This window comes from Thunnus albacares, chromosome 5 (genome assembly GCF_914725855.1).
Source record: "Thunnus albacares chromosome 5, fThuAlb1.1, whole genome shotgun sequence".
NCBI classification, from domain to species: domain Eukaryota; kingdom Metazoa; phylum Chordata; class Actinopteri; order Scombriformes; family Scombridae; genus Thunnus; species Thunnus albacares.
In genome coordinates this window covers 32870899-32896433 of record NC_058110.1, presented here as the reverse complement: position 1 = coordinate 32896433, position 25535 = coordinate 32870899, and the positions used below count along the sequence as shown (strand labels likewise).

The 25535-nt window shown below is 39.6% G+C and overlaps 3 protein-coding genes across 8 annotated transcripts in view; all 3 read left to right on the top strand.

The window, feature by feature from the left end:
- Window positions 1-10829, top strand: part of comta (catechol-O-methyltransferase a) — a 37836-nt gene extending 27007 nt beyond the window's left edge. Inside the window, exon 7 of the transcript XR_006403308.1 lies at window positions 10675-10829. The gene's annotated coding sequence lies outside the window, so the exon portion shown is untranslated. The remainder of the gene's footprint in view (window positions 1-10674) is intronic.
- rad51c (RAD51 paralog C) lies at window positions 4492-8863 on the top strand. 2 transcript variants are annotated; one of them, XM_044350549.1, is made up of 4 exons: window positions 4492-4708; window positions 6475-6739; window positions 7681-7897; window positions 7998-8863. In XM_044350549.1, exons 1-4 carry the CDS (start codon window positions 4591-4593, stop codon window positions 8496-8498), a joined length of 1101 nt encoding a protein of 366 aa, XP_044206484.1. In that variant the 5' UTR covers window positions 4492-4590; the 3' UTR covers window positions 8499-8863. The 2 variants fall into 2 exon arrangements, with proteins under 2 accessions (XP_044206484.1, XP_044206485.1); XM_044350550.1 differs by lacking the exon at window positions 4492-4708 and adding an exon at window positions 4765-4861.
- Window positions 10830-11428: 599 nt separating the features above from the next.
- The window catches only part of grm6a (glutamate receptor, metabotropic 6a), a 30034-nt gene continuing 15927 nt past the window's right edge, over window positions 11429-25535 (top strand). For 3 of the 5 annotated variants that reach the window (XR_006403299.1, XM_044350441.1, XM_044350442.1), the window contains exons 1-2: window positions 11429-11517; window positions 15637-16272. Coding sequence is in view for 3 of the 5 variants with exons in the window: in XM_044350441.1 (XP_044206376.1) it covers window positions 15682-16272 (591 nt within the window). In the remaining 2 variants the exon portion in view is untranslated. Of the gene's footprint in view, window positions 11518-15636; window positions 16273-16355; window positions 16419-24032; window positions 24162-25535 lie in introns of those variants that run through there. The other 2 variants (XM_044350443.1, XM_044350445.1) reach the window with 2 other exon arrangements.

Below are 25535 nucleotides of genomic sequence, written 5' to 3'. Positions count from 1 at the left end.
TGAGAACATTGATTTTTCTTCATCTTCTTCATCTTTTGCTCTTCATCTTCTTCTCATGCATCAGTCACCAGATGGTTTATATATGTACTGTCATTCAGTCAGAAAAAACAAAAGTACCAATACAGCAATGTAAAAATACTCCATTACAAGTACAAGTAAAAGTACATAAGTATTATGAGCTTGATGTAGTTAAAGTATTGCAGTAAAAGTAGTGGTTTGGTTCCTCTGACTGATATATTATTATATATGACATCATTAGATTATTAATACTGAAGCATCAGTGTTAGAGCAGCATGTAACAATAAGACACTTTTATCCAGTGACGTACATATGTAAAAGTCACTTTTATTCAACTGTTCACATGAACGAATGACCAATCAGAGATATGAATTGACCCGACATCTGCTGTATTGTACATCCTTACAGTTAACTCAATGGTGAGTTATTCTGCAAGAACATATTTAATTATAAGTTTTATTTGTGTGAAATCGTCAAATCTCTGGAAATAATTACCAACAATCTGATATATTTATAATGTATAAATATATAAATATGGATGAATGAAAGGAAATTGGTTGAAATGGAAATAAAATGTGCTGCAGATGTTCTGCTGTTGGTAGACGAGGTGATCGTGACCAACGATGTTTAGTCCAATCAGACAGAAAACATCGAGGATCGACTCTGAACCAACTGAACACACCTCTTTAACAGCATTTTAAAGCCAAAAATAGTCTGATCGATAGTTTTTTATTCTTCTGTTCCTGAGTGAAAGTGAAGGATTTTTACTTTTATCTTCCATTAAAGTCCAAAATGTTCCTGTTAGCAGTTTGATAAATTGGGGTCCAGGACCGTCTCTCTGTGAGGTGACAGAGCTAAACACTGAACCAACATGTCAGCCTCATTCTCAACTTTCATCTGCATGAAAATCTACATAAAAATAAATGAAATGACCTCAAGTTCACAACGACACAATATCTGTTGTTTTATGTTTGTCAGGACGCAATAAAACTTCTTCACACTAAACTTGATCAAATGAATTCTTACTATTTTCCTTTTTTTTGGCCTGTATAACAAAGATTTTATCAACTAAATGCACAAAGAAAAATCTTGTTTGTTTAAAGCAACAAGTGATAGAAAACTTTTCTCTGTGACAAAACTGCTTTAGTGAAGAAAGCTGAAAGTACAGAGACGTTTGTCTGCTCTGAACATGAACTCTGAACTTTGTGGTGTTTCAGGAGAAAAACTGCCTCAAATAAACTCTCATTTTAGTTTCAGTTAGTTTCTCCAGAAGCTTTGAATGAGATCCTGAGATGAAGACAGAAGGAAATACTTTGCTCACCTTTGAAAAAAAAAACATCTTTATTGATTATGTAAAGCCTCAGATTGTTCACACATCCAATCAAAATGACTCTTGTTCAATGATTTCATGTTCAGATTCACTTCAGCCACACAATCAGTTAGTGTAACCCAGAATGTCAGCTATGTACAAGAACATAATAAATGATTATTATCATGATAATTACAGTTTGATTGTACATTTCTTTATACATTTACAAGGTGATGAGAACAAAATATCTATGATGAAGGAAGTTCTGCTGTTTTCTCTGTTTAAGACACTGAAGTGGAGAAACAACAGAACACAAGTACATCAATACAAACATGAAACTAACATTTAGAACAAAGAGAAGTTCACATTTTCATGTGAAGAAACATCAGTGAAGGTAAAAAAAACGTCATCATAGGCAGTGATAGCCTCCATGGATAAAAACACACAGGAAAAAGTGACATTTAAAGAAACTCAAAACATCAACAGAACAACAAATGATAAAAATAAGTGTTGACAATCTCAGTTTGATTGACAGCTGATCTCTGTGCAGCTCAGAAACACCACAGCAACGAGCTCTCAGAAACAATGGAGACAAAAACATGAAGAATTACAACAGAATCTGACACATGAAGTCTGAAATGACTTCTGTCTATTTGAGTTTACAGAACTCAGCTCTGACTCCAATATCCAAAAGACCAAGTCCAGCATAGAGAGGCTGAGTGAATTTGGTCTGGACACTGTGGAGGAGAGTCATGATGTCAGAGACGCTGTAGAAGGACAGAATACCTGCACTGTGATCCAGGTACACTCCTACTCTGGAGGAACCAGGATCTGAGACAAAAGTTGAGATACTGTTGAACCAAAATCTATTACTGTTAGTGTTACAATCTAACATCCAAGATTTGTCATTGAATCCAAATACACATTCATCCGAGTTTCCTGCTCTGCTGATATTCTTGTATGCGACTGCTACATCAACTCCTCCCCCTCTCCACTCCACCTCCCAGTAACAACGTCCAGTCAGACTCTCTCTACTCAGGACCTGATCATAATCAGTGAATCTGTCTGGGTGATGAGAATAAGACTGTTTTTGCCTCGTTCGTTCTGCTTTTTTGTTTCTCTCAGATAATAACAGCTTCATGTGTGCTGTGTTTGGATCCAGTGTGATTTCACGTTTATATTTTAAGAAATCAGCTCTGTAGAACCCGGGTGCTGGTGGTGGCAGTCGATAAAGACTCGCTTCAGTCCCTCCCAGTGAGATGTTTGTCCTTTTCTCCCTCAGGATGTTCTGTAGTTTATCTCTGAGCTCTGACACAGCTGCTGTCACATCCTTAAAGTATCTCAGAGGACGGATATTGATGCTGGATGAGTCTGTAGGTTCACTGAGTTTTGACAGTGAGGGGTAGTTGTGTAGAAACTGGTTGTGATCCTCTGTGTGTGAGAGCTTCTTCAGTTCAGCGTCTTTCCTCTTCAGCTCAGTGATCTCCTGCTCCAGCTTCTCCTGAAGCTCTTTGACTCGACTCACTTCAGTTTCCTGCTGGGATCTGGTCTGCTGCTTCACATCAGACCTTCTTTTCTGAATGAGACGGATCAGCTCAGTGAAGATCTTCTCACTGTCCTCCACTGCTTTATCAGCAGAGCGATTGATGGCCTTCATCTTCTGTTGAAGCAGCTTCACATCTTTCTCTATGTCCTGGATTCTCTGCTGGATGTTTTGTCGACTCACCTCGAGCCCTCTCTGCCTCTCAGCCCTTTCTGCTGCAGCTGAGACTGTGTCGTGGCCTTTATGTTCATCCACAGTGCAGAGATAACAGATACTCTGCTGATCAGTACGGCAGAACATCTTCATCACCTCATCATGACGAGAGCAGATGTTCTCCTGGAGCTTCTTGGAGGGGTCGACCAGCTTGTGGTTTTTAAATGTAGTTGATTCATAATGAAACTGAAGATGTTTCTCACAGTAAGAGGCCAGACACACCAGACAGGACTTGAGGGCTTTCAGCTTCCTCCCAGTGCAGACATCACAGGCCACATCTTCAGGTCCAGCATAGCAGTGATCAGCAGGAGCAGCCTGGAGTCCAGTTTTCTTCAGCTGCTCCACTAAAGCTGCAAACATGGTGTTTTTCACCAGGACAGGCCTCGGTGCAAACGTCTGTCTGCATTGAGGGCAGCTGTAGATCTTCCACTGATCCTCTTCATCCCAGTGTCCTTTAATACAGCTCATGCAGTAGCTGTGTCCACAGGGAATAGTCACCGGATCCTTCAGTAGATCCAGACAGATCGAACAGCTGATTGTTTCTCGGCCCAGCTGAACTCCTTTCTGCGCCATTTCAGCTCTCAGTGGCAACGCCTGTCTGAGATTCACTTCCTGAGAAGGAAGGGGAGGGAAGAAGGAAATACACAGAGTGGAGCTTGTTGTGTTTGACAGAACAGGGAAGGTTATCAGGATGAGGAGCGACACTGTGAATTAAAACTGTGTTTTCTCGTTTACAGTGAAGTCTCAGTTAAAACCTGCTCAGCATCTGAAAACATTTTTGCATTTAGCTGTAAAATACTTGTTGGCATGTCAGGGTTTGGTGATGCCTCATTTGTTGATTAGTATGAATTGATGAATCTAGAAAGGGGATGTATTTTTGTTTTTTACATTTGATTAAAATAATCCTTTTAGTTTTCTCACAACTAATCAACAGACATCACATTTCAGCGTTTTATTTTCATTAGTACAGTATTAAAACTTCATTGATCATTGTGAAAGATTTTTTTTTTTACAATATTTCCCTCTGAAATGTAGTGGAGTGGAAGTATAAAGTAGCATCACATGGAAATATTCAAGTACAAATACTTCAAAACTGTACTTAAGTACAGTACTTGAGTAAATGTACTTAGTTATTTCCCATCCCTGATAATTTTCACCTGTTTTCGCTGAGCAGACATTAAAACTGCACTCTAACAATAGAAATATAAAGAATAAAACTAATTAACTCTATGAAAGGTGATGTAAAAATAAGTTCGACTTGAATCACCACCATTTATATAACATGTGTTACTGCTGAAAATAAAACAACTGAAACATCTACTGAAACTCTGTCAGTATTTTATCAGGACACCGCTCCTGGAAGTGGAAGAAGTCTTATATTGAAAAGTCTAACCGGAACTGTGTTTGTTTTGACCACGCCCCTCCACAGTTAAAGGCATGCTGGGATACCTCCTGTCATGGCGGCATGTTTTGAATACGAGGCTAACATTGGCTGTTAGCGGTGAAGATGCAGAGACCAGTCTCCAGTTTGCCTCTGAGCTCTAGTGTGAAGGTGAAACTGGTCAGCGCTGGTTTCCAGTTCACCTCAGACCTGCTGCACCTCAAACCGCCTCAACTCAGCAAAGGTACAACTTAGATTCACCTTCACTTTCATCTAAAGTCTGATCCAAATAACGTCTCAGGTGTTTAACGAGTGACCGTGTTGACTGGAGACTGTCAGCCGAACGTGTCCGTGGTTGTCATGGTGACGGCAGCCGTTGAAAGCACCAACAGAACACGTAGGGTTCCTCTTAAAAGCCTGATCAGTTTTACTTTAATCGATACTCATCTGTGTTTATTATCTACGCTAAACATTTAAGTTACGTAAGTTAATAAGTTATGTCATAAGTTATCTAAGTTATATGGGGATTTTATGCAGTTATCGTCAATCGAAATTTTTTTTAAGTGTTCCGTTCGTGTTTTCAGCAGCTGTCGACACCATGACAACCACGACTCATCCGGCTGAAACTCGTTAAACCGGCTGATCGCCAAACTCCGTTCAAAGTGCGTCAGTTTTTAGCTTCTTGCCGTATTTGTGTAAATAAACACTTAAAATGAAATGAAACGACGATCTGTTCTTAATCAACGTATCGCGTTGATTAATTCGGGATGTGAATAAAACACCAAGCAGCTGTTTATTTAAAATTAAGAAACAAATTTACTGCAAACACGTAACTGTTCAGAATCGCTCCGTTTACAGATTTCTGACTTATTACTGCACACAAACACTTAACGCTACTTTTAAAGCACTTCAGAAATTATGTTATGGTTTGATTTTATTTTTTTTTTTGTGAATAATATTTGATTTTTTTTTTGTCATTTGGATAGCATTCATAACAACTCAGGAAGCAAACAACTCAAAAGGCAAATGAGCCAAAATAATAATAAAAAAAAACAGACAAGAGAAGAAACAAAAGAAGATAAATGTAAATAATAATAATAATAATTCATAAATAAAATGTGGGGGTAGAGAATGTGAAGCAGTTTTGTAGTTTTACATGTACCAGACATACTTATGCACACGTGTAGATACACACACAGTGTACACATGTACACACATGCACACACATACATATGCAGCTATACATACATTAAAGTCATACACATGTGTGAGGTAACATATAGTGCTTTATACAGGATATGGCTTTTGACATGTTTTCAAATGTTTCCTTTCTTATGCGGTTTAATTTAGCTGTTGATCTTTCTAAAATGAATATATCATAGAATTTAAATATCCGAATTTGAATTAATTGTTTGGAATAACTATCATCACTGCTTTTGAAGCAGCTATAATCATCCAATGTTGCTGGCAGAACAGAAAGAGATTATTACTATTTTATTTCCTGACAGAATTGGCATGTTGACAGAAAACAGAGTAACTCTGAACATTTTAGTTTCAGATGTACCAAACTCAGTTCAAATACAGCTGGTTTTAACTGGCTCATCAGTGAACGTTAAAGCTCTGAAGAGGAAACATGATGAACTGCTGCTCTGACTAAACTCGGAATGTGGATAAAACATCAAACAGCTTTTAATTTCCATCAGATCTGAACCTAAATTTACCAGCTCCAACGCAGAACTCCATTTAAACTCTTTAGTCTATTTAATGCCTTTCTTGCAGCTCACTATTAAAATATTAAAACACATCAGAGCTCTGATATAAATCTTTGTATCTCCTGGTAAATTCGGCACGCAGACAGAACTAAGAGCGGCTCTAAATTAAATAAAATGTACTTGAATTAAATAAAAATACTGCTGTATCAGAAACATGTGATAGACCTGTGCTCTGAACACACAGAGCTGTTTGTTTGAAGTTGCTTTGGACAGAAGAGTCTGTGTGGTTGTGTTGCAGAGGCTGGTTTGTCCCAGCAGGAGGCGCTAGAGGTGCTGCAGGCTGTGAGGAGCGAGGAGGGAGGAGGTGATGAAGCAGCAGCAGCAGCAGCAGGAGGAGGAGGAACAGCGTCTCTGACCGCTCTGGATCTTCTGCAGAAGGAGGAGGAGCTGAGGAGCATCGTAACGTTCTCCTCACAGCTAGATGCTGCACTCGGAGGAGGATTTCCTGTCGGGAAAACCACAGAGATCTGTGGAGTTCCAGGAATCGGAAAAACACAACTGTGGTGAGAAACGCACACACACACACACACACACACCCTAAAATGTAAAGAAAGCCAGTGCAGTGATGCTGACAGGGGTAATGTCGTCCCTTTTGTCAATAATTAGTTCATTCATCCATAAAAAGAAACTTGAAATATCAAAGATCAAATTGTCTCTGATGAGCAGCTCTGTCTGTCTCTTTAGGTTCATCTCAGTTCCCTTAATTGCGTCCACGTTTCCCTCCTTACGTCTTAGTCCACGCGAGGAGAGAGGAAACAAGGAAATATGTTTTTAGAGAAACAAGACGTCCTTTCCTCTGAAGCATCATGTGAAGCGACGTCCGTTTCTGATGACGGCGGTGGCTGATCACAGCTGGATCAGCTGTCAGCCGGCTTTAAACAGCTGTACTGATGAAACTTCTGATGGAGTTTGTGCACTGATCTGACACTAATAAAGGTTCACAGTTATCACTGCCAGCAGCTGTTTTCTCTCTGCAGCCTGTTTCCTGTTTAACAAACACCTGCACATGAATAAAAAAAACCTGCATTCTGTATTTATACTGAGTCCTGCTCAGAGGCACATGAACCAATTCTACTGGCAGAGTGTGTTTATATTATTTATTAATTATTTGCATCTATATTTATTGATATTCTGATTGTGAATTAATTAGTTAATAACTCAGGATATGATTAAAGTGAATTTTGAACACTGGAAATGATTTGTTAGGCTAAATGTTTCAGGGAAAATTGAAATAATGTGACTCCGATAGTAAACAAGTTTCACACAGTTTCCTGTTGAAGGAAAAACATTCAGCATGTGCGACTTTAAACTGTAAACAGGAAGTCCACAGCGAGCTTTAACGATTATCTGTGTTTATTGATGACATCACTGTCTCAATCTGCCGCCGGTTGATGGTTGAAGTGATCATGTGACCTGTGTGTGTGTGTGTGTGTGATGATGTCAGTCTGCAGCTGGCAGTGGACGTCCAGGTGCCGCAGTGTTTCGGGGGCGTTGAAGGTCAGGTGGTCTTCATCGACACCGAGGGAAGCTTCTTCGTTCAGAGAGCCGTCGACATCGCTGCCGCCGCCGTACGACACTGCTCCCTACTGGCTGACGACTCAGAGCAACGAGATGCCGTGACGACCTTTACCGTGGAAACCATCCTGTCCAACATGTTTGTGGTACGCTGACTGGTTGTCACGGTAACAGATGACCTGATGATGATGATGATGATGTGTGTTCTACCTGCTCAGTTTAAATGAATTATGTGTTTTGTGTCAGGTGCGTTGCCATGACTACGTGGAGCTGCAGGCTGAGATTCACCTGCTGCCTGACTTCCTGTCTCAGCACCCGAGGGTCCGCCTCCTGGTGATTGACAGCGTGGCGTGCCCGTTCCGGCAGCTCTTTGACGACCTGTCGCAGAGGACACGCCTCCTCAACGGTCTCGCTCAGCAGCTCATCGCCATGGCAACCAACCACGACATCGCCGTGGTGATGACCAACCAGATGACCACCCGGGTGCAGGGCAGCCAATCGCAGCTGGTCCCCGCCCTCGGGGACAACTGGGGCCACGCCCCCACAATCAGGCTCCTCCTACACTGGGAGGGGGCACGGCGGCTGGCAGCCATCTTTAAATCTCCAGGTCACGTGGATGCCACCGTCCAATACCAGATCACCGCCGACGGGTTCAGAGACGTCGAACAAACAGGGCAGCCACAGAGCAAACGACCCCGAACACAAACTGACCAATCAGCTGCCGGACAGACAGACGGCAGCAGCTGACAGAGACTGTCAGCCAATCAGAGACTGAGCTGGATTCAGTTTGTTTATATGAAATTTTGAACTTTGTAAATGTTTGTTTCAACTGATGCGTTCATCAGTCTGTCAGTAAAGAGTCACTCAGCATTAATCTATATTTATCAGTTATCATTCAGTTATTAATTATCAGTAGATTCATTTCATTATTGATTAATCTGCATATTATTGTCTTGATTCATTGTTTTGTCCGTTAAATGTCAGAAAATAATGAAAAATGTTTCTATTTGTCCACGGTGACGTCTTCTTGTTTTATTATCCTGAACGACAGAAAAGCTTCAAATCATCACATTTCAAACAGTTCAAAATGACTAAAATGATTCATTACTGATCAAAGTTGCTGATTAATATATTATTGATCCACTCAGTCTGATGTGGATCAAACTGTCAACACATATGTATAAAAAATATTTCTGTCATGTTTTTAGGGCTGCAACTAATGATTTTCACTATTGATTCATTTGTCGCTTGTTTTCTTGATTAATCGATTAGTTTTTTTGGTCCATAAAATGCCAGAAAATCACTGTTTCCACAAAGTTTTGTCCACAACCCAAAAATATTCAGTTTACTGTCATAAAGGACTAAAGAAACCAGAAGATATTCACATTTGAGAAGCTGGAATCAGAGCGAATAATCGATTAAAATAAATCGATCAAAATAAAATAGTGTGCAATTAATTGATAGTTGGCAACTAATCGACTAATCGTCTACATATTTTACTTTTCAACACAGTAACAGGAAGTGACGCAGCTGCCTGTGGAGAGAAAATACTGACCTGTTATCCATGTTTACAGTAAATCATGTAAATAAGCAACATGTAAACATATAAACGTGAATAAGCGTGTGTCCTCAGACCGTCTCTTCACTTAAATCATGACTTTTTGTCACCGCGGCAACCTGACAACCAGGTACGGAGCAGTAAATATTTACAGGCTGCTGTTCCCACGACAACAGCTGCTCTCGACACAAAAACAAACAAGTTCTGTTTATTTATTTATCTGTGTGCGAAGATCAAAGTGAGTTTAAACCTCAGCAGGTAAACACCAAACACCTGTGTGACGGGTTTAAAGGACGTTCACGGTTTCACAGCTAGAAACATTTTTCAAGTGTCTTAAATGAACATTGAAACATGTTTTTTCTTGCTGTAATCATTCCTCCTGTTCATACTGACCATCAGAAGATCACTTCATGATGACTTTACAATGGAAGTGATGGAGGACAAAATCCACAGTTAATGTATTTAAAAGTTTATCTGAAGCTAATATGAAGCTTCAGCGTCCAAATGAGTCAAATCAAGTAGATATCTTTCAACGTTACAGTCTTTTTAGTGCCAAAGTCCCTCTTTTTGTTACTAAACTTCCACCTGCAGCTCAACAGGGAAACACTGTCCGAGGAAACACAAGGAGGGAATTTGATGCTAAAAAGACTGTAAATGTGTCAGATATCCACTTGATATGACTAACTCAGACTGATGAAGCTGAATATAAGCTTCACAGAGACTTTTAAATTCATTTTTGCACTAATTTTTACAGAAAGAGGTACAAACAAACAAAAAAACCCAGATATTTAAAAAATATTAAAGGAAAGGAGAAAAAAAATCGTAAAGTAAAAAAACTAAAATCATGAGACAAGAAAGATAAAACAGCTGATAGCAGTAAAAGACAAATAAAAGGTTGAGTTCATTAAAAGTGTTACAAACCTGGTTCCGGCTTGAGTCCACACTGAATAACGGTGCAAAAATGATATTTATTTAACTAAAAATAACTCATACTTAAATATGGGAATGTTTGTATCAGTGGTGTAAGGTGGGTGTATGGATGCATGAAAATGTTGAGTGCAAAAGTAAAGAAACAAAACAACTTCATCTAATGTGCAAGCCATGTGGATGCTGTTCAGCAGAAAAAGAGAGAGAGAGAGAAACACCTGGAGCAGCAGCCTTTTACATCCTTTTGGGCCGCTCCCTCCTCAGGTGCAGCCCATCAACTGACAGACCTCTTACCCTCCCACTCCCGGAAGAAAAACTACAAGAGTAACTGGAGAGAACTAGAGACAAAAAATAAAGAAAGAGGGAGAGAACAAGAGAGGGCTGTCACAAAAGCAAGACCATATAAATAAGTTTTGAGCTGCTTCTTGAACATAACAGGATGTTTGTCTGATATGTGGTCGCTGCAAAAAGTTGCCTCACCGTAATTTGTGGCACATTTAACAAGCCGGCGTTAAGTGACCTAAGCGAACATCTTCTGACAAGCAACCTGAGAGATATGACGGTGCTAGAGACCTTTTTGGGGGGTTTAAAAACAAGTAAAATAATTTTAAAATCTATCCTCAACGTTACAGCTAGCTAGTGCGATGACTGCATCCATCACTTCCATTGAAAGCACATTTGAAGGATCTTTTAATATCCGGTATGAACAGTAGGAATGATTACAGCTGTTCATATGGACACCTGACTGCTGTTTTATTTCATCATCTATTAATAACTCTTCATTATGATAATTAGATCTTGATATTTATTACACCAAACTGCATGTTCTCATCTAAAATCATCTCTGTTACCTGAACAGGTAAAAACACACACGCGCTGTTATAACTGTCAGACCACTAGAGGTCAGAGATGCTTCACTCTGACCACAATCACGGAGCTGAAATCTTTACACAACATCACACACAAAAACACACAAACACACACACACACACACACACACACACACACACACACAGCTGAGTTATAATGCGAGTGTTTTAATAAGAGGCAGACAGACAGGCTGACGGGTCTTCAGTCCTCGCTGATTGGAGCAGCAGCGGGAGGAAGAGGAGGAGGAGGAGGAGGAGGAGGAGGTGAACGGGGGGGGGGGGGGGGGGGGGGGGGGGGGAGTTTCACGCGTGTCGGACTCACCGGCAGCTCTGTGGACCTGCAGCCGGAGCGCAGCGCAGCTCGGCGGGTCAGGACTGTCAGCGGACCCGGAGGAGACGACAGTCCTCTCCGGTGAGTTTCTCTCTGATTCTCCTTTAACTGTAACACATGAAAACCAGTTTAACCAGTGAATGAAACCAGTTCAGCTGCTGACAAACACCGACATCGTTATTTATAGGTATAAATGTAATTATAAATTGCAAAAAAAGATGTTTTCCTCCGTGAGGCTGACAGCTGTTTATCTAATTGTGATCAACTTTTTATTGATATTTACAGTAAATATATCTGAGCTGTGTTTAAACTGACTGATTGGCTGTTTATTGATTATAATGATCAGATAATTTATCTATCATATGAGTTTAAAGTTTTTTAAATAGTATTTGAATGTGACGTCAGAGACTTAACGAACATCAGCTCATGATTAATATCATTTATATTATATTAAACTGCTTTTCACTGAATCTCATTAATCATTTCAGTCATTGATTGATCAAAGAGCTTCTGTCGTAAAGTGAATGACAGAACGAGACACATTTGACACTTTGGATCCTGAGAAACTGTTTTTATGACATTTTAGAAACAAAAATAATCAATTAATGAAAATAATGATCCGTTTCAGATGAAGTTTGAAAGTCTGTTGTTGGATTTGTTACATTCAGTTTGGGACTTAATGCATCCTGTGTTATTGACCATTATTGATCATTTCTGTTCATATGTGTAATGGATGCCCTGTGTGTGTGTGTGTGTGTGTGTGTGTCCTCTCTGGTTTCTTCAGTAATTTTTCTCATATTTATGGATTTTTTGGGGGGGGGTTTGTCTTTGTCTTGTCAGATGTAAAATGATCCATTATGACACCTGACTTATATTATATACATATTTATCATTAATATTCAGTCTATAAAGCGTTAATAAATGGTTTATAACACACTGTAATGTCATTGTTAGCAGGTGTTAGTGGTAAATGTATTTGTCAACTACTATAAATCCTCCTGTGGACGCTCATAACTGGAGGCTGCTGTATAAACAGATAATGAATGACAATAAATCACAGTTGTAATAATATAAAATATGTCTTCATAGGAGAAGTTTTTTTATGCGTTAGAAAACAACATTTTTATACCAAATATTTACACATAAAACAAATGCACATTATAATAATGATAAATTGACAGAACCAAGTCATATTATCCTTCCTGCTGCTGCTGTGTTTCATTCTCTCGCTCTGCTCTACTGAACCTTCATGCGACATTGTTCTGTTTCACTGTGAACAAAAATCATTGAAATAAAGCTAAAACAGAAGTCGAGTCCGTTTTAGTTTTTGCAGCCCGATATCACAAATCACAAATATGCCTCACAAACAGTCTGTACAGCAATACAACATCCTCCAGCTAAAGGAAAACTCCCTAAAAATACCTCAGGAAGAGCAACAGAGGAAGGATCGGTCTCCTAGGACGGACGGACACGCAACATGCAACAGATGTTGTGTGCACAGAATAGACTAAAACAGCAAAATTACAGAAATACAGCATGGACACAAGTACAGAACAAGTATCAGCAGCAAAATAACGCTGTGAATGAATAAAACGGTGAGCAGAAATACAGAAAAAAAGGACATTTACACTCAATTCCAATTCAGCACCAATCAGTTTTTATACATAATCAATACTTCTGGCTCTTCCAGTAGTAAACCACAGATATGGGACGCATCTCAGCCGCCATATTGGTCCAATGTTCTAGCAGCTCTGCAGTAGAGAATATTAGACTATTTGTGCTGCGTTTGTTCTAAAGAAAGAAACCAAAACCGAGAAACAAGGAATAATTTACACAAAACTCTGCTGAACACCAACATGTTGAATTTAATATGCTGTTAATCACTATCAGCAATGTTAAGTGGCTTTTAATCTTTGCAGCGGGACTTTCTATTGTGTGTTTATGAGTGAAGTGAATTTGTAGTTTCCATTTATTATTATTATTATTATTTATTGATAGCGTGGATACAATCACATGCACACAGGAGCCAACCAGTGTCCAAACAAACCGATGATCTCCCTCAAAGAATAAACGCTAAACTCACATGAAATTAGGGTTAAATTTATATTGATCGTGTCTCTCAAACACAAACATGCAGCCCACAACTCATTTTCATCACAGCTGATTGATAATATTGTTTTATATATTCTTAATAAAGCTAAATAAGATAAATAAAGCCAATCTTACAGAGCCTCTGAAGTCAAGTTACGGATCTTTTGCACACAAGATAATTACATTAATTACTATAAATTCATACTGTATATGTAAAACATTTAGCCCTTCATTAATGACCTATAATCATTTATAACTGCGGGACTGAGGACTTATCAGTGACTGTGACTATAAAGCAAATATTTGTAATTTACAAAACCCAAGAACTTATTATAAATCTTCTTTTGGGTGAAGCTGGAAGACAAAATGCAAAACGCTGAGACTGCATTCACACTGTGCACCATCAGGATGTTTAGAGCCAAGCCAGGCTGACCAATCCAAAACCTTAATGATTATGAATCATTAAAAAGGGTAAATGTCTCACACTTTCTGATAAGTCATCAGGTATGCAGTTATAAATGATTATAAGTCATTAAAAAAAGGTTAGTGTTTCGCATTTTCTAAGTCATCAGGTCTGCTGTTATATTAAATAAGTACTTAATGAAAATAATTAAAATCTGCAGTTATAAATGTTAATAAATTGTTAATAAATGTATTGTCATCTGGATGCCCTGCAGCTCTTCCTTGCTTCCCTTATGTGCAAGAGCTGCAAGAATTTCATTGTATGATATTCCAAGGTGTCATGATACGGCCGCTGTGTGCATCTGATGTTGGTGGGCTGCATGGAAGGGATGCATATAAATTTATATTAAATTATCCTGTGTGCAAGATAAAAAAGTATCACCATTCTGGACTTTAGAGGCTTCATACAACAGGTACGTAATCGCTGGGTGGGACAATTTATGAAACATGGAAATTTGTCCCCACCAATATTTGTAATTGACACAACATCAGACTCCCCAAGAAGCTGAAAGCAAGCTAATTTACTCCCTCGATATTCAGTGTTAAATTGCCTCCAAAATTCACTGGATGTGTATCATTCACAGTCTCAGCAACAGTGAAGCAGCTGTGAGCGCAGTGTCAAAGCTTTTGGGTCCATCCTGTAGGTCCTGAGGGCCGCGACTGCTTCAGCCCCGCATATTTCTGGTCCTCAAAACTGGTATTTTAATGTAACAGAGCAGAACTTAATGTGGAGCGTCGGAGGGAGGGGGGAGAAATATGGTGCTGCATATAACCAGACACATACAGGCCATAGATGTATTACAGGCAGAACAGTTATTTTTACAGTGAGCGGAGCAGTTTCCAGTATTTCAAGCTTTTCTCCACATTTCAGCACAGAGATTGGTCCCTAATGAAAACTGCAGAGAGCACAAAAGCCTCATTTTGCGTGGCTTCAGTCAGCAGAGACGTGCACACACAATCATAAACCAACTTCCATGTATTTTAACATAATCCACTGAAATGTCCATCAAAATACAGCTATTAATGTGACTTAGGCAGGTCTGAAACATGTTAGATTAATGTCTGAATCTTATGATAAAGTTGTTGGCTGTGTGTCAGATTCTTTCCTTTGACTTGATTAAATACCTGCAGCATCACACTGCAGCAGAAACAATAAGTACATCTTTAGATTTAGAGTGATTTACGCACATTTACACACGTGGCACAGCAGCGGTAATTTCATTAGAACCGGATCGGTTAGGATCCGACGGTAATTAATGCTCTGTGCTCTGCTACACATATACACAGGTCAACTGTTGCACACAGATTACAGATTTATATGGTGGAATTGTTTGTTATAAATCAGCCTTTATGGATGAATCTTCAGCCTCATCAGAGCTGTTTTTATTTTAAGTAAAAGTCCATGATAAGCCCACCACTCCATACCTACTTGGTCCCCCCCAACAACGTCTGACTGAAGATTTCACTCTTGCCATTTAATCTAAATTAGTGATGCCAGCAACATTAAACATTTCCAGCAAGGCTGTAAACATCAACATCTCACAGATTCATGCTGTTTATTCAGCACTGAGAGACTGTTAATAAACTGTTTCCCAGCTAGCAGTGAAGGGTAGTTGGTTGATTGATTAATTGATTGATTGGTTTCAGGTGCCTACAGCAGGATGAAAACCCTCCACTGAATGTCACGTCAGTATGACATCATCAGGCACCGCCCTCGCCTCCCTCCCCCTCCTCTTTCATCATCATCATCATCACCAGGACTCGCTCTGGATTGGAGGAGCACCCTGTCAGTCATCCCTGTGGCCCCGCCTCCTGCTGTTCCTCTGGCTGGGGATTGGTGGACAGGTGTTCCAGGTGAGTGCGTCCCACCAGCACTTCCACCCCCACTCCATAAAGATCCCTGGTGACATCACGCTAGGTGGCCTGTTCCCCATCCACTCCCGCGGGCCCCACGGTCTGCCCTGCGGAGAGCTGAAAAAGGAGAAGGGTATCCACCGCATGGAGGCCATGTTGTACGCTCTGGACCAGATCAACAGCGACCCTGAGCTGCTGCCCAACATCACACTGGGTGCTCGCATCCTGGACACCTGCTCCAGAGACACCTATGCTCTGGAGCAGTCGCTCACCTTCGTCCAGGCCCTCATCCAGAAAGACATTTCGGACATCCGCTGCTCCAACGGAGAGCCGCCCATCATCCGCAAACCTGAGCGCGTGGTGGGAGTGATCGGAGCCTCGGCCAGCTCCGTGTCCATCATGGTGGCCAACATCCTGCGACTGTTCGAGGTAAAAACTGATAAAACCTCTTTAAACTCATCAATATACTGGGTAAAATACAGATAATATACATTAATATACAGATAATACACAGCTACAGCAGTACAAACAGCTCCGTGTCCATCATGGTGGCCAACATCCTGCGACTGTTCGAGGTAAACTCATCAATATACCTGTGAATATATCTAATGCCATAGACCTCCATTGTTGTCGAGAAACTATTAAAAACATGTCAGTGAGGCACATGACATGTTCCTTCATTATGAAGAGTTTGGTCACATTAGTTTGTTCAGAAACAGTGGTGGACTCAGGCTGTCTGAGGGTCAGAGGCGAAAACATACCCAAAACATTCATTGGGCCTCCATCAGCAGAGAACAACGATGCATGTTTAGTAAAAAGGCTAAATCCTCAATTAAGATTAATATGTTATAGGGTGACTCAGATTATACAGAAACAACACCTCTGTGTTAAAAAGGATTTACTTTTTGGCAGACATCTCTGTAATACAATTTACAGGGAATGGGTAACGTTTTAAATGTTTATTTCTCAAACACATCTGTTGTAAAAACATGGAACTATTAAAATTTTGAGAATTAGCTGTTGGAGCAGTCTTGTCAGGGAAGCAAGAAACAAGAATAGTGAAATAAAAGGAGAATTCTTTTGTCTATGAGTTTGTAAATGTTAATGACCTTGTTACGGTCAGTTGGGACGTCTCAATGCACAACAGCGGAAGATCAGGAAGCGTCTGTTTCTAAGCTGGGTCTTGATCAGCTTCAATTTGGAGAATGATCACTCGACTGATGCAGCTGTCACTGGCAGTGTAGCATATATTTTGAAGCGTTTTGTCGGCTTTGGGAAGACCGTGTCCACATCAGTTTCTTTAAGGCACGCAAGCGTTACTGGGACATTGCTGATAGGGAGAGCAGAGGAAGAGTGGAACATCTTAAATGCAGAGACAATACTGTCTTCCTCCATATCATAGACTTGGCAAACAGCCAAGTCTATGATGGGCAGATCTGTCATTTGTCATGCCTTTCCTGTTACTCGCGGTGGTAAAGGCATTGACATACAGCACTAGAACTGCACCAGTAGGACATGTTTTTACCTCGATTAAGGAAGTTGTTTCCATTCCTCAACCTTTGTTTGTCTGTTAGCAGTTTTGTCTTCCAGATTTCATGACAGGATACATTTTTAAAACTTTTTAACATGCCTAAGCAGAGGTTTAAGCTCAACTTTGCATCCCTCTACCACCAGAGTCCACCGGTGTTTAGAAACATCTCCAAAGACTAATAACAGTAATAAGATTGTAAGTCTCAGGAGAGAGAGAGGAACCACAGCCTGTTGACTTTATACTGAAGTTCTCTGAGAAATTTATAATGTAGAACAAAGTCAAGAGCTGGTGATATGTAGCACAACAAGCTAGCGTCCCTGTACATGCATTGCGTCGGCCTTACAAGGAACTTCTCTCTTGGGATTTACAATCTTATTGCTGTTATTAGTCTTTGGAGACGTTTCTAAACCATCTACGGTAATCACTCTCTTCAGGGAAGAAGGAACATGTCACCAAGTGCTGCGGTGTGGCTCATTGATGTGTTTTTAATAGTTTTTGGACAACAACGGAGGTCTACGGCACAGAGGAATAAGATATATCAGGCTTTGGATTCACGCACAATACTTATTAGTAGATCAGTTTATTGTTTGTTTGGCTCTGCACATGAAAAATATAGAAAATCACCAGATTTATTCTTTAAACCCAGTTTAACCAAACAGACGCTTCAGTTTATTTCTTCTAAATCGGATTGCAGGTTTCTTCTGATCAGTGGATCAGAGGAGGGGCCCAAACAGCAGCTGATTCATAAGTCATAAGTCATTTTAAGTATATTATTTGTGTTTATGTTGCTGTGAAAAAATCCTTTGAATTCAGCCTCAGGAAAAAACTTACTGAGCGAGAGCCTGACAGCCTGAACTCTGGGCAGACAGACAGACAGACAGACAGACAGACAGACAGACAGACAGGTAAACAGACAGTCTGGACGGTGGATTAATGTTAGAAACAGACAGTTTTCGTCTGGATGACTGCTGTTCTCTAATGAAAGCTTTTAATGAGGGTATGTGTGTGTGTGTGTGTGTGTGTGTGTGTGTGTGTGTGTGTTCAGTTCAGTTCAGCAGATTATTAGATTATTATAACTGCAGTTTGTTAAAATCATCAAACTAAAACGCACAGATGCATCATGGGAATATTTGACTAATAACTGATAACCGATCAATACCAAACCTTGATTGATAAATCCAGTGTTTCTTAGGGGTTCAAGTCAGAGCGGTGCGACTCTGACAAACTGACTGTCTGACAGAAACACAACATGTGATCAACGTGCAGATGTGTTGAAGAGTTACATAGCCTACATGTCACATGTCACATACAGGAAGTGGAGGGTGTAAGAGCAGACAACAGAACAGCAGTGAGGACAAAGAATAATGTTTCAGTGAAACGCCTGTTCAGACATAAAACATGAGACGATAACATGCAGAGCTACAACGATCAGTCGATTTGAGTCATTTTTAGACCAAATTCTCTGATTGCAGCTTCTTAAACACACAATATGTCATTTCAGCCGCTAGGGGTCTCAATCAAAACAATAACAAAAGACGGAGTGTGATGACGGTGTGAAGTAGCAAGGGATCATGGGAGTTGTTGTCTTTGTTGTTAAATAACCAGCTTTACCGGGATAGGATTACTCCAGTGTTCATCATTCAGTTTTTACTTGAAGAGGTCTCCTCTTCTCCAAAACAAACGGACCCGCAGATTACAGGTAAAAACACTGAATAAAACTGATTCACCTAAAAAATCAGTGTTTCTCCGACGATGTACGGCGACCACCGGACGTCCAGTACAGGCTGCTGCTAACGTTTGCCCAGTTTATTTCTCTGATAACTTAAGATCCAGACGTCCAATGACTAAAATCCTTCTTCCGGCTAAAAAATATAGTTAAAAACAACCTAAATTTATCATGAAAATGTGGCTTAAAACTGAATAAAAGTCAATTTATAGCAGTTTGTGTGGAACAACCACAACGCTGATGTATTATCTTGTATGTAAGTTACTCTTTGGTAGACGCCATTGTAGCGGACAAACACAGCGCCGCCGTATGCATCTCGTGCGTGTTTACTCTTTGGTAGAGGAGGTATGACGCCATTGACAGGCGACCAAATGAAACGATCCGTTACTTTGATTAAATTACAGATTTCTCTGGGTTTGAAAATTGTTGGAAACATTTGGGATAATGTCAGTACACAACTCAACAACATATATAACATAGGTCTAGTTGTTTTTAGACATTTTAATGTGGAATAATTACATATTATACCTTTAAATGTGAAAATGTTCTGTTTTTTTTAGTCCTCTATGACAGTAAACATGACATTTATCACCATTTTCTGACATTTTATAGACCAGACGACTAATCGATTAATCAAGAAAATAATCAACAGATTAATCGATAATGAATATAATCATTAGTTGCAACTCTAATAATATGACTTCCTGTCTGGCTGAACTACAGCAGGATGTCAGAGAATTACTATAGAATTCATTAATTGTTAATAATTATGTGCAGTTTTGTTTAAAATCAAACTTGCTTGATGGTGAGAAATCTCAGGAGTGAGATATTTTCACAGGAAGTACAGAACATACATGTGTGAACAGCAACAGTCAGTGTATATGAACAGAATATAGAAGAAGAAGCAGCTTCAGCAGCATCTTGGTTTATTATGTTAGTGAGTCATCAGCTGATCACCAATCAGAGATCGCCTTAAAGGACGGGTTTCAAATCTGTATTAAAACAACAGTCAGGAGCCCAAATGAACATTAAACATGTTTTTCTTGCTCTAATCATCCCTCCTGTTCATACTGACCATTAGAAGATCCCTTCATAATACACTTACAAAGTAAAGCCCCTTTCACACATGCAGTCGATCCCTAAAATGTTCAGGAACATTTCCTGCATGGGATCATGTGTGAATGGAAGCAGGAATCGATGTTCAGGGAAATCTGTACCGTTCCCCACCTCAAGACCTACTAACATTTCAGAGAAAATGCCGGTTCAGCTGCGTTGTGAATGGAAGCAGTAACACTGCAGAGACGAGCACATAAAGGGTTACATCTGTCTGATGAAAGATGCTTTCACGTGCAGCGAGCGAACCGATCACATGTCTCCACTGAATAGAGGAGACATTGCTATTTTTTGAATGTTTAAATATTCCAAATAAAATGTTCACACTCTTTTGTAAATATTTATTCACGTCACTTCGACGGTTTTGCTTTCATAAAGCCATACTGATTATTCAAAGCTCCGTCAGACGCTGATTATTCAAAATCTTGAATCTGACGGAGCTTTGAATAATCGATTATGTTTATTTGGGGAACAACTGAGTGCTCTGTTTATGAGAAAAACTGCATTTATGTCATATGTTGTCACATCTACTGATTAACACTCCAGCATCACAGGCAGAACTGAACTCATAGATTTTCCCTCCTTTTTTTAGTATGAATATATATATAAGGTGACTCCAACGACTCATAACTCCACAGAGGTTAAATACCTGGGACTCCCCACCAGTCAGTTAGAACTGAAGACGCGAAACGTCTTCAATCCAGTTGCCCTTGATTCAACCGTCCTTGGATAACCATGACCTGGATGACTGAGAACCTTCACAGAAACTGATCTGAATTTATTGGTCATTATTGTCATAAAACTACAGATTGAGTCCAACATAAGACACAAAGACATGACATGAAATACATTTTTATGTCACATAAAGAAGGTGTGAAGTCGACCAACAGAACAGTTTCCTCCACAGACTGAAGCCTCAGAGTCCTTCAGTGGTGGAAGAACTAATCAGATCCTTTACTTGAGTAAAAGTACCAATACAGCAATGTAAAAATACTCTACTATGGTTAAGTATTGCAGTAAAAGTACATAAGTATTATGAGCATGATGTAGTTAAAGTATTGCAGTAAAAGTACATAAGTATTATGAGCTTGATGTAGTTAAAGTATTGCAGTAAAAGTACATAAGTATTATGAGCTTGATGTAGTTAAAGTATTGCAGTAAAAGTACATAAGTATTATGAGCTTGATGTAGTTAAAGTATTGCAGTAAAAGTACATAAGTATTATGAGCTTGATGTAGTTAAAGTATTGCAGTAAAAGTAGTGGTTTGGTCCCTCTGACTGATATATTATTATATATGACATCATTAGATTATTAATAGTGAAGCATCAGTGTTAGAGCAGCATGTTACTGTTGTAGCTGCTGGAGGTGGAGCTAGTTTACACTAGTTTATATACAGTTAGCTAGTTTAGTCCAGTGGTTCCCAACCTAGGGGTCGGGGCCCCTCCAAAGGGTCAGCAGATAAATCTGAGGGGTGGTGAGATGATTCATGGGAGAGGAAAGAAGAAAAAACAAAGTTCTGATACACAAATCTGTTTTCAGTTTTTGGACTTTTTCTCTAATCTTTGATTTTTGCTGAAATATTGGATCATTTGAACATTTATTGAAATGAAAGCATGTGAGAAGTTTAGAGGGAAAAATCACTATTTGGTGGAGCTGTTAACAACTCATAGACATGTGAAATGTGACCCCGACTACACACTGCTTTTTGTTAGACGTCAAAAGACAAAAAGGTTGGAAACTACTCAGATTTATCTGGTGACCTTTTGGAGGGACCCGAACTCTAGGTTGGGAACATCTGATCTAATGATGTCATATATAAAAATATATTAGTCAGAGGGATGAAATTAGTACTTTTGCTTTAATACTTTAAGTACATTTTGCTGCTAATACTTACTACTTTTACTTGCAATGGAGTATTTTTACTTTGCTGTATTGGTACTTTTACTGAAGTAAAGGATCTGAATACTTCACCCATCATTGTAAACGTGTGCCTGCATGTTTTCACAGTGTGTCAGCTGTTTTATTGCTGCTTCTTGTCTAATTCTCACTGGATTGAAGATGAATTATTTCATAAATCTGTAACGTCAGATAACATCACTAAATGAAGATGCTTCTTGATGAAGCAACAGGTCAAACAGGAGATGTTATTGGCTGCTGGAGGAGCCTGTTTGACCAATCAGGAGCTACAGTGTTTGATTCCACAGATGCTGCAGCTGCGTCAATAAGACTTTACATTAAAACTGATTTATTCATTCATCACACTTAGTTTTTATTAAAACATTTCTTCATAGAAATTGTTTTCGAAAGTCACTTTTTATTTAGTTTTAGTCCCTCTTTCGTTGTGACAAAAAGTATTTATATATAGTACAGATATTTATTTATTTATCAGTTTTTGTTGATGCTCCTCACAGCTGTCCAATCAGTGTGCACAGTGCGCGTTGCGTGATGGTTACGGACGCGATCAGACGCTGACAGATGAGCAGTTAGTTTGAATCAGCTGGAGGCTGAAACACAAAATCTTGTTTGTTTCGCTCCACTGAAGCGTTTCTCTGTCGGCACGGTAATGATGATGATGATGAAGATGACGGTCATAACGAGGTCTGCTTTTAGGAGCTCGTTAATGTGGAGTCCTTCATTAATCTGCACACACACACACACACACATGCACACGCACACACACACACACACACACACAGGGTTAATGTGATTGTTTTTGGGTTTATTGAAGCTCTGACACACATTCTGCTGTTACACAACCCTAATCCTCTCACTGTGTGTGTGTGTGTGTGTGTGTGTGTTTGTGTGTTAAGAGTATGACCAATCGGCTGTATGTTTGTCAGATTCTTTGACTGTAGTTCGGTTTAAATGAACTCAGGTGTGTTTACCAGGTGAGTTAGGTTTGTTCAGGCTGCTGAAGTCTGAGTTTGTGTTTTAATGAACTCTAGAAATGAGGTTTATATTCTACTAAACGGCAACAGTAAACTGCTGTAAACATAATGCTGCCTGAATTATGTTTTCTCTCAACACAATGACAAAATTCTGTTAATTAATTTGTAAAGGTATTTAAGCAGTGGGCATATTGGCCACGACACAGAGCATAATTCACGTATCAAGCAAGGAAAGAAGGAGGTAGAAGACGCCACAGCAACACTGCTGGATTTCATTGAGAAGATGCATGTAAACTTAAGCTTTGTTGATTTCCCGTCAGCTTTTAACTGCATGCAGCCCCATATTCTAGCTTGCAGGCTTTCTGAAATATCTGGCATTGACTTTGGTTGTATTTGGCTGGTCGACTTTCTGACAGTGAGTCACAGAGAACTTGTGTTAATGACACTTTGTCTGAGAGGCTGACGTGTTCTGCAGCATCACCTCAGAGGTTCGTTTTGTTGCTCTTGTTATTTGTGCTGCAATGACTCCCAGAGTATGTTTGAGTCAAGGTTCATAATCAGGTTAGCTGATGTTTCAGTGATCGTCAGCCTCCTGATGGACCATGAGGTGGGCTGGGACAGTTTCTTCAAATGGTCTGATGACTCATACTTGCAACTCAGTGTCTCTAAGACAAAAGAGACACTTATCGACTTTCGCTGAAACCTTCCTGTCACGGCATGTGCTTTTGTCAATAAGTGGAGACAGTAAGCTGATAGAGGTACTGGATGCCAAAACTGACTCCATCTGCAAAACGGCCAATCAGAGACTGTTTTTCTTGAGGGGTTTTAATATTCAAAGATCGCTCTTGAAAATGTTTTATTCATATTTTATTGAGTCAGTTTTAACTTTTGCAGCAATTTGTTGATTTGGAAACCTCAGCATGGTTGCCAAAAGACTGTTGGCACCAACTTAAATGATCTGGGCCATGTTTATCTAGTTAGAGCCACTCAGAGGGCAAAGGCCATCCTGGCGGACCTTCAACATCGTCTTCATGAAGAGTTCATGCCATCGAGGAGGAGGTACAGTTTCCTTAGGAGGGTCAAATCAAAGAGATATCTGAGATCATTTGTTCTCTCAGCTGTTGGCTTCTTAAACAAGCTGTAGGTCTAGTAGTTATTACACACACACTTTAACAAAGGACTGATGGGCTCTACTGTATGTTTATTGTATATATTTATGTCTTTCTGTTTATTTTTATGATGTATATTGGTTGTGTTGACTACTGATTGCAAACCAAATTGCCCCTAATGGACGATAAAGACCATCCAGTCCAATCTAGTAAAATGTTCATTGATGTGTTTCATTAGTTCTAATCTTTCAGTTTAATATCAGCTGATCGTAACTTCAACATTATGAAACAGTTTTAATGTTGAGTTTAGACGCTGGCGGCACTCAGTTAAGATTAGAGAAAGATTATGGTCTCCGTTTGATACAGAAAAAGTCTGCAGCGACTTGAACCACGAGACACGACATGTTTATTAACATTTAAGTGACACCACCATCTTTCACTAATATTAAAGGATAATTCTGGTGATTTTCTGTGATTTTCTTATCGTCAACAAATCTCATGCGTCCTCACTCATACGCCACGGCCTCTTCCTGACACGGAAATGTCTTCCGGAGAGTGAAAACTCAACACAGTTATTCGTCTTTGGAGCCGTTTCTAAACAAACTAACGTGACCAAACTCTTCATGATGAAGGAACATGTCACCCAGTGCAGCGGTGTGGCTCACTGATGTGTTTTTAATAGTTTTTGAACAACAACGGAGGAATAAGATATATCAGACTTTGGATACACGCATGATACTTGTTAGTAGATCAGTTCATTGTTGGTTTGGATCCAAACATGAGATTTGTTGACAATAAGAAAAATATGGAAAATTGCCAGACTGATCCTTTAAAGGGTTCATTTTGTGCTTTTAGTGATTTTCTGTCATTTATATCCTGTTCTGATGTTGGAAAATCCAAAACTTGAGGTGAACATATGTGAAACGCTTCCTGTAAGACAAAACTCAGGTTTCAGCTGCCCCGAAAACTTCCTTTGCAATGTTTTTTTTTACTTTTCCGACAAGATGAGAGCTGTGTCTCAAATCACATACCTCTGTTAGTACACTGTGTACACTATATATTACTGGCGTAGTGCGCGAATTTTGACAGGGTAATGTCGTCTCAAATCAAACACGGCCGTTGTGTGCTTACCGGAAATGACGTTCGCAAGTTAGCGTTAGCTAGCGTTAGCATTAGCTAGCGTTAGCATTCACGATATTGTTCGCGCTACCAAATCATTACAGACTGCTAAATTAACCCAAAAAACATACTGATGGCTTATATCCAACAACAGTATAGTGGTGCTTACTGCTAAAAAACACAACTTACATTTGTATAATGTGGC

Excerpts from the sequence above, each read along its gene's own strand:
- rad51c (XM_044350549.1), top strand. The coding sequence starts at position 4,591 with ATGCAGAGACCAGTCTCCAGTTTGCCTCTGAGCTCTAGTGTGAAGGTG. Across the intron at positions 4,709-6,474 it reads ACCGCCTCAACTCAGCAAAG|AGGCTGGTTTGTCCCAGCAG; the intron begins GTACAACTTAGA and ends GTTGTGTTGCAG. Across the intron at positions 6,740-7,680 it reads ATCGGAAAAACACAACTGTG|TCTGCAGCTGGCAGTGGACG; the intron begins GTGAGAAACGCA and ends TGATGATGTCAG.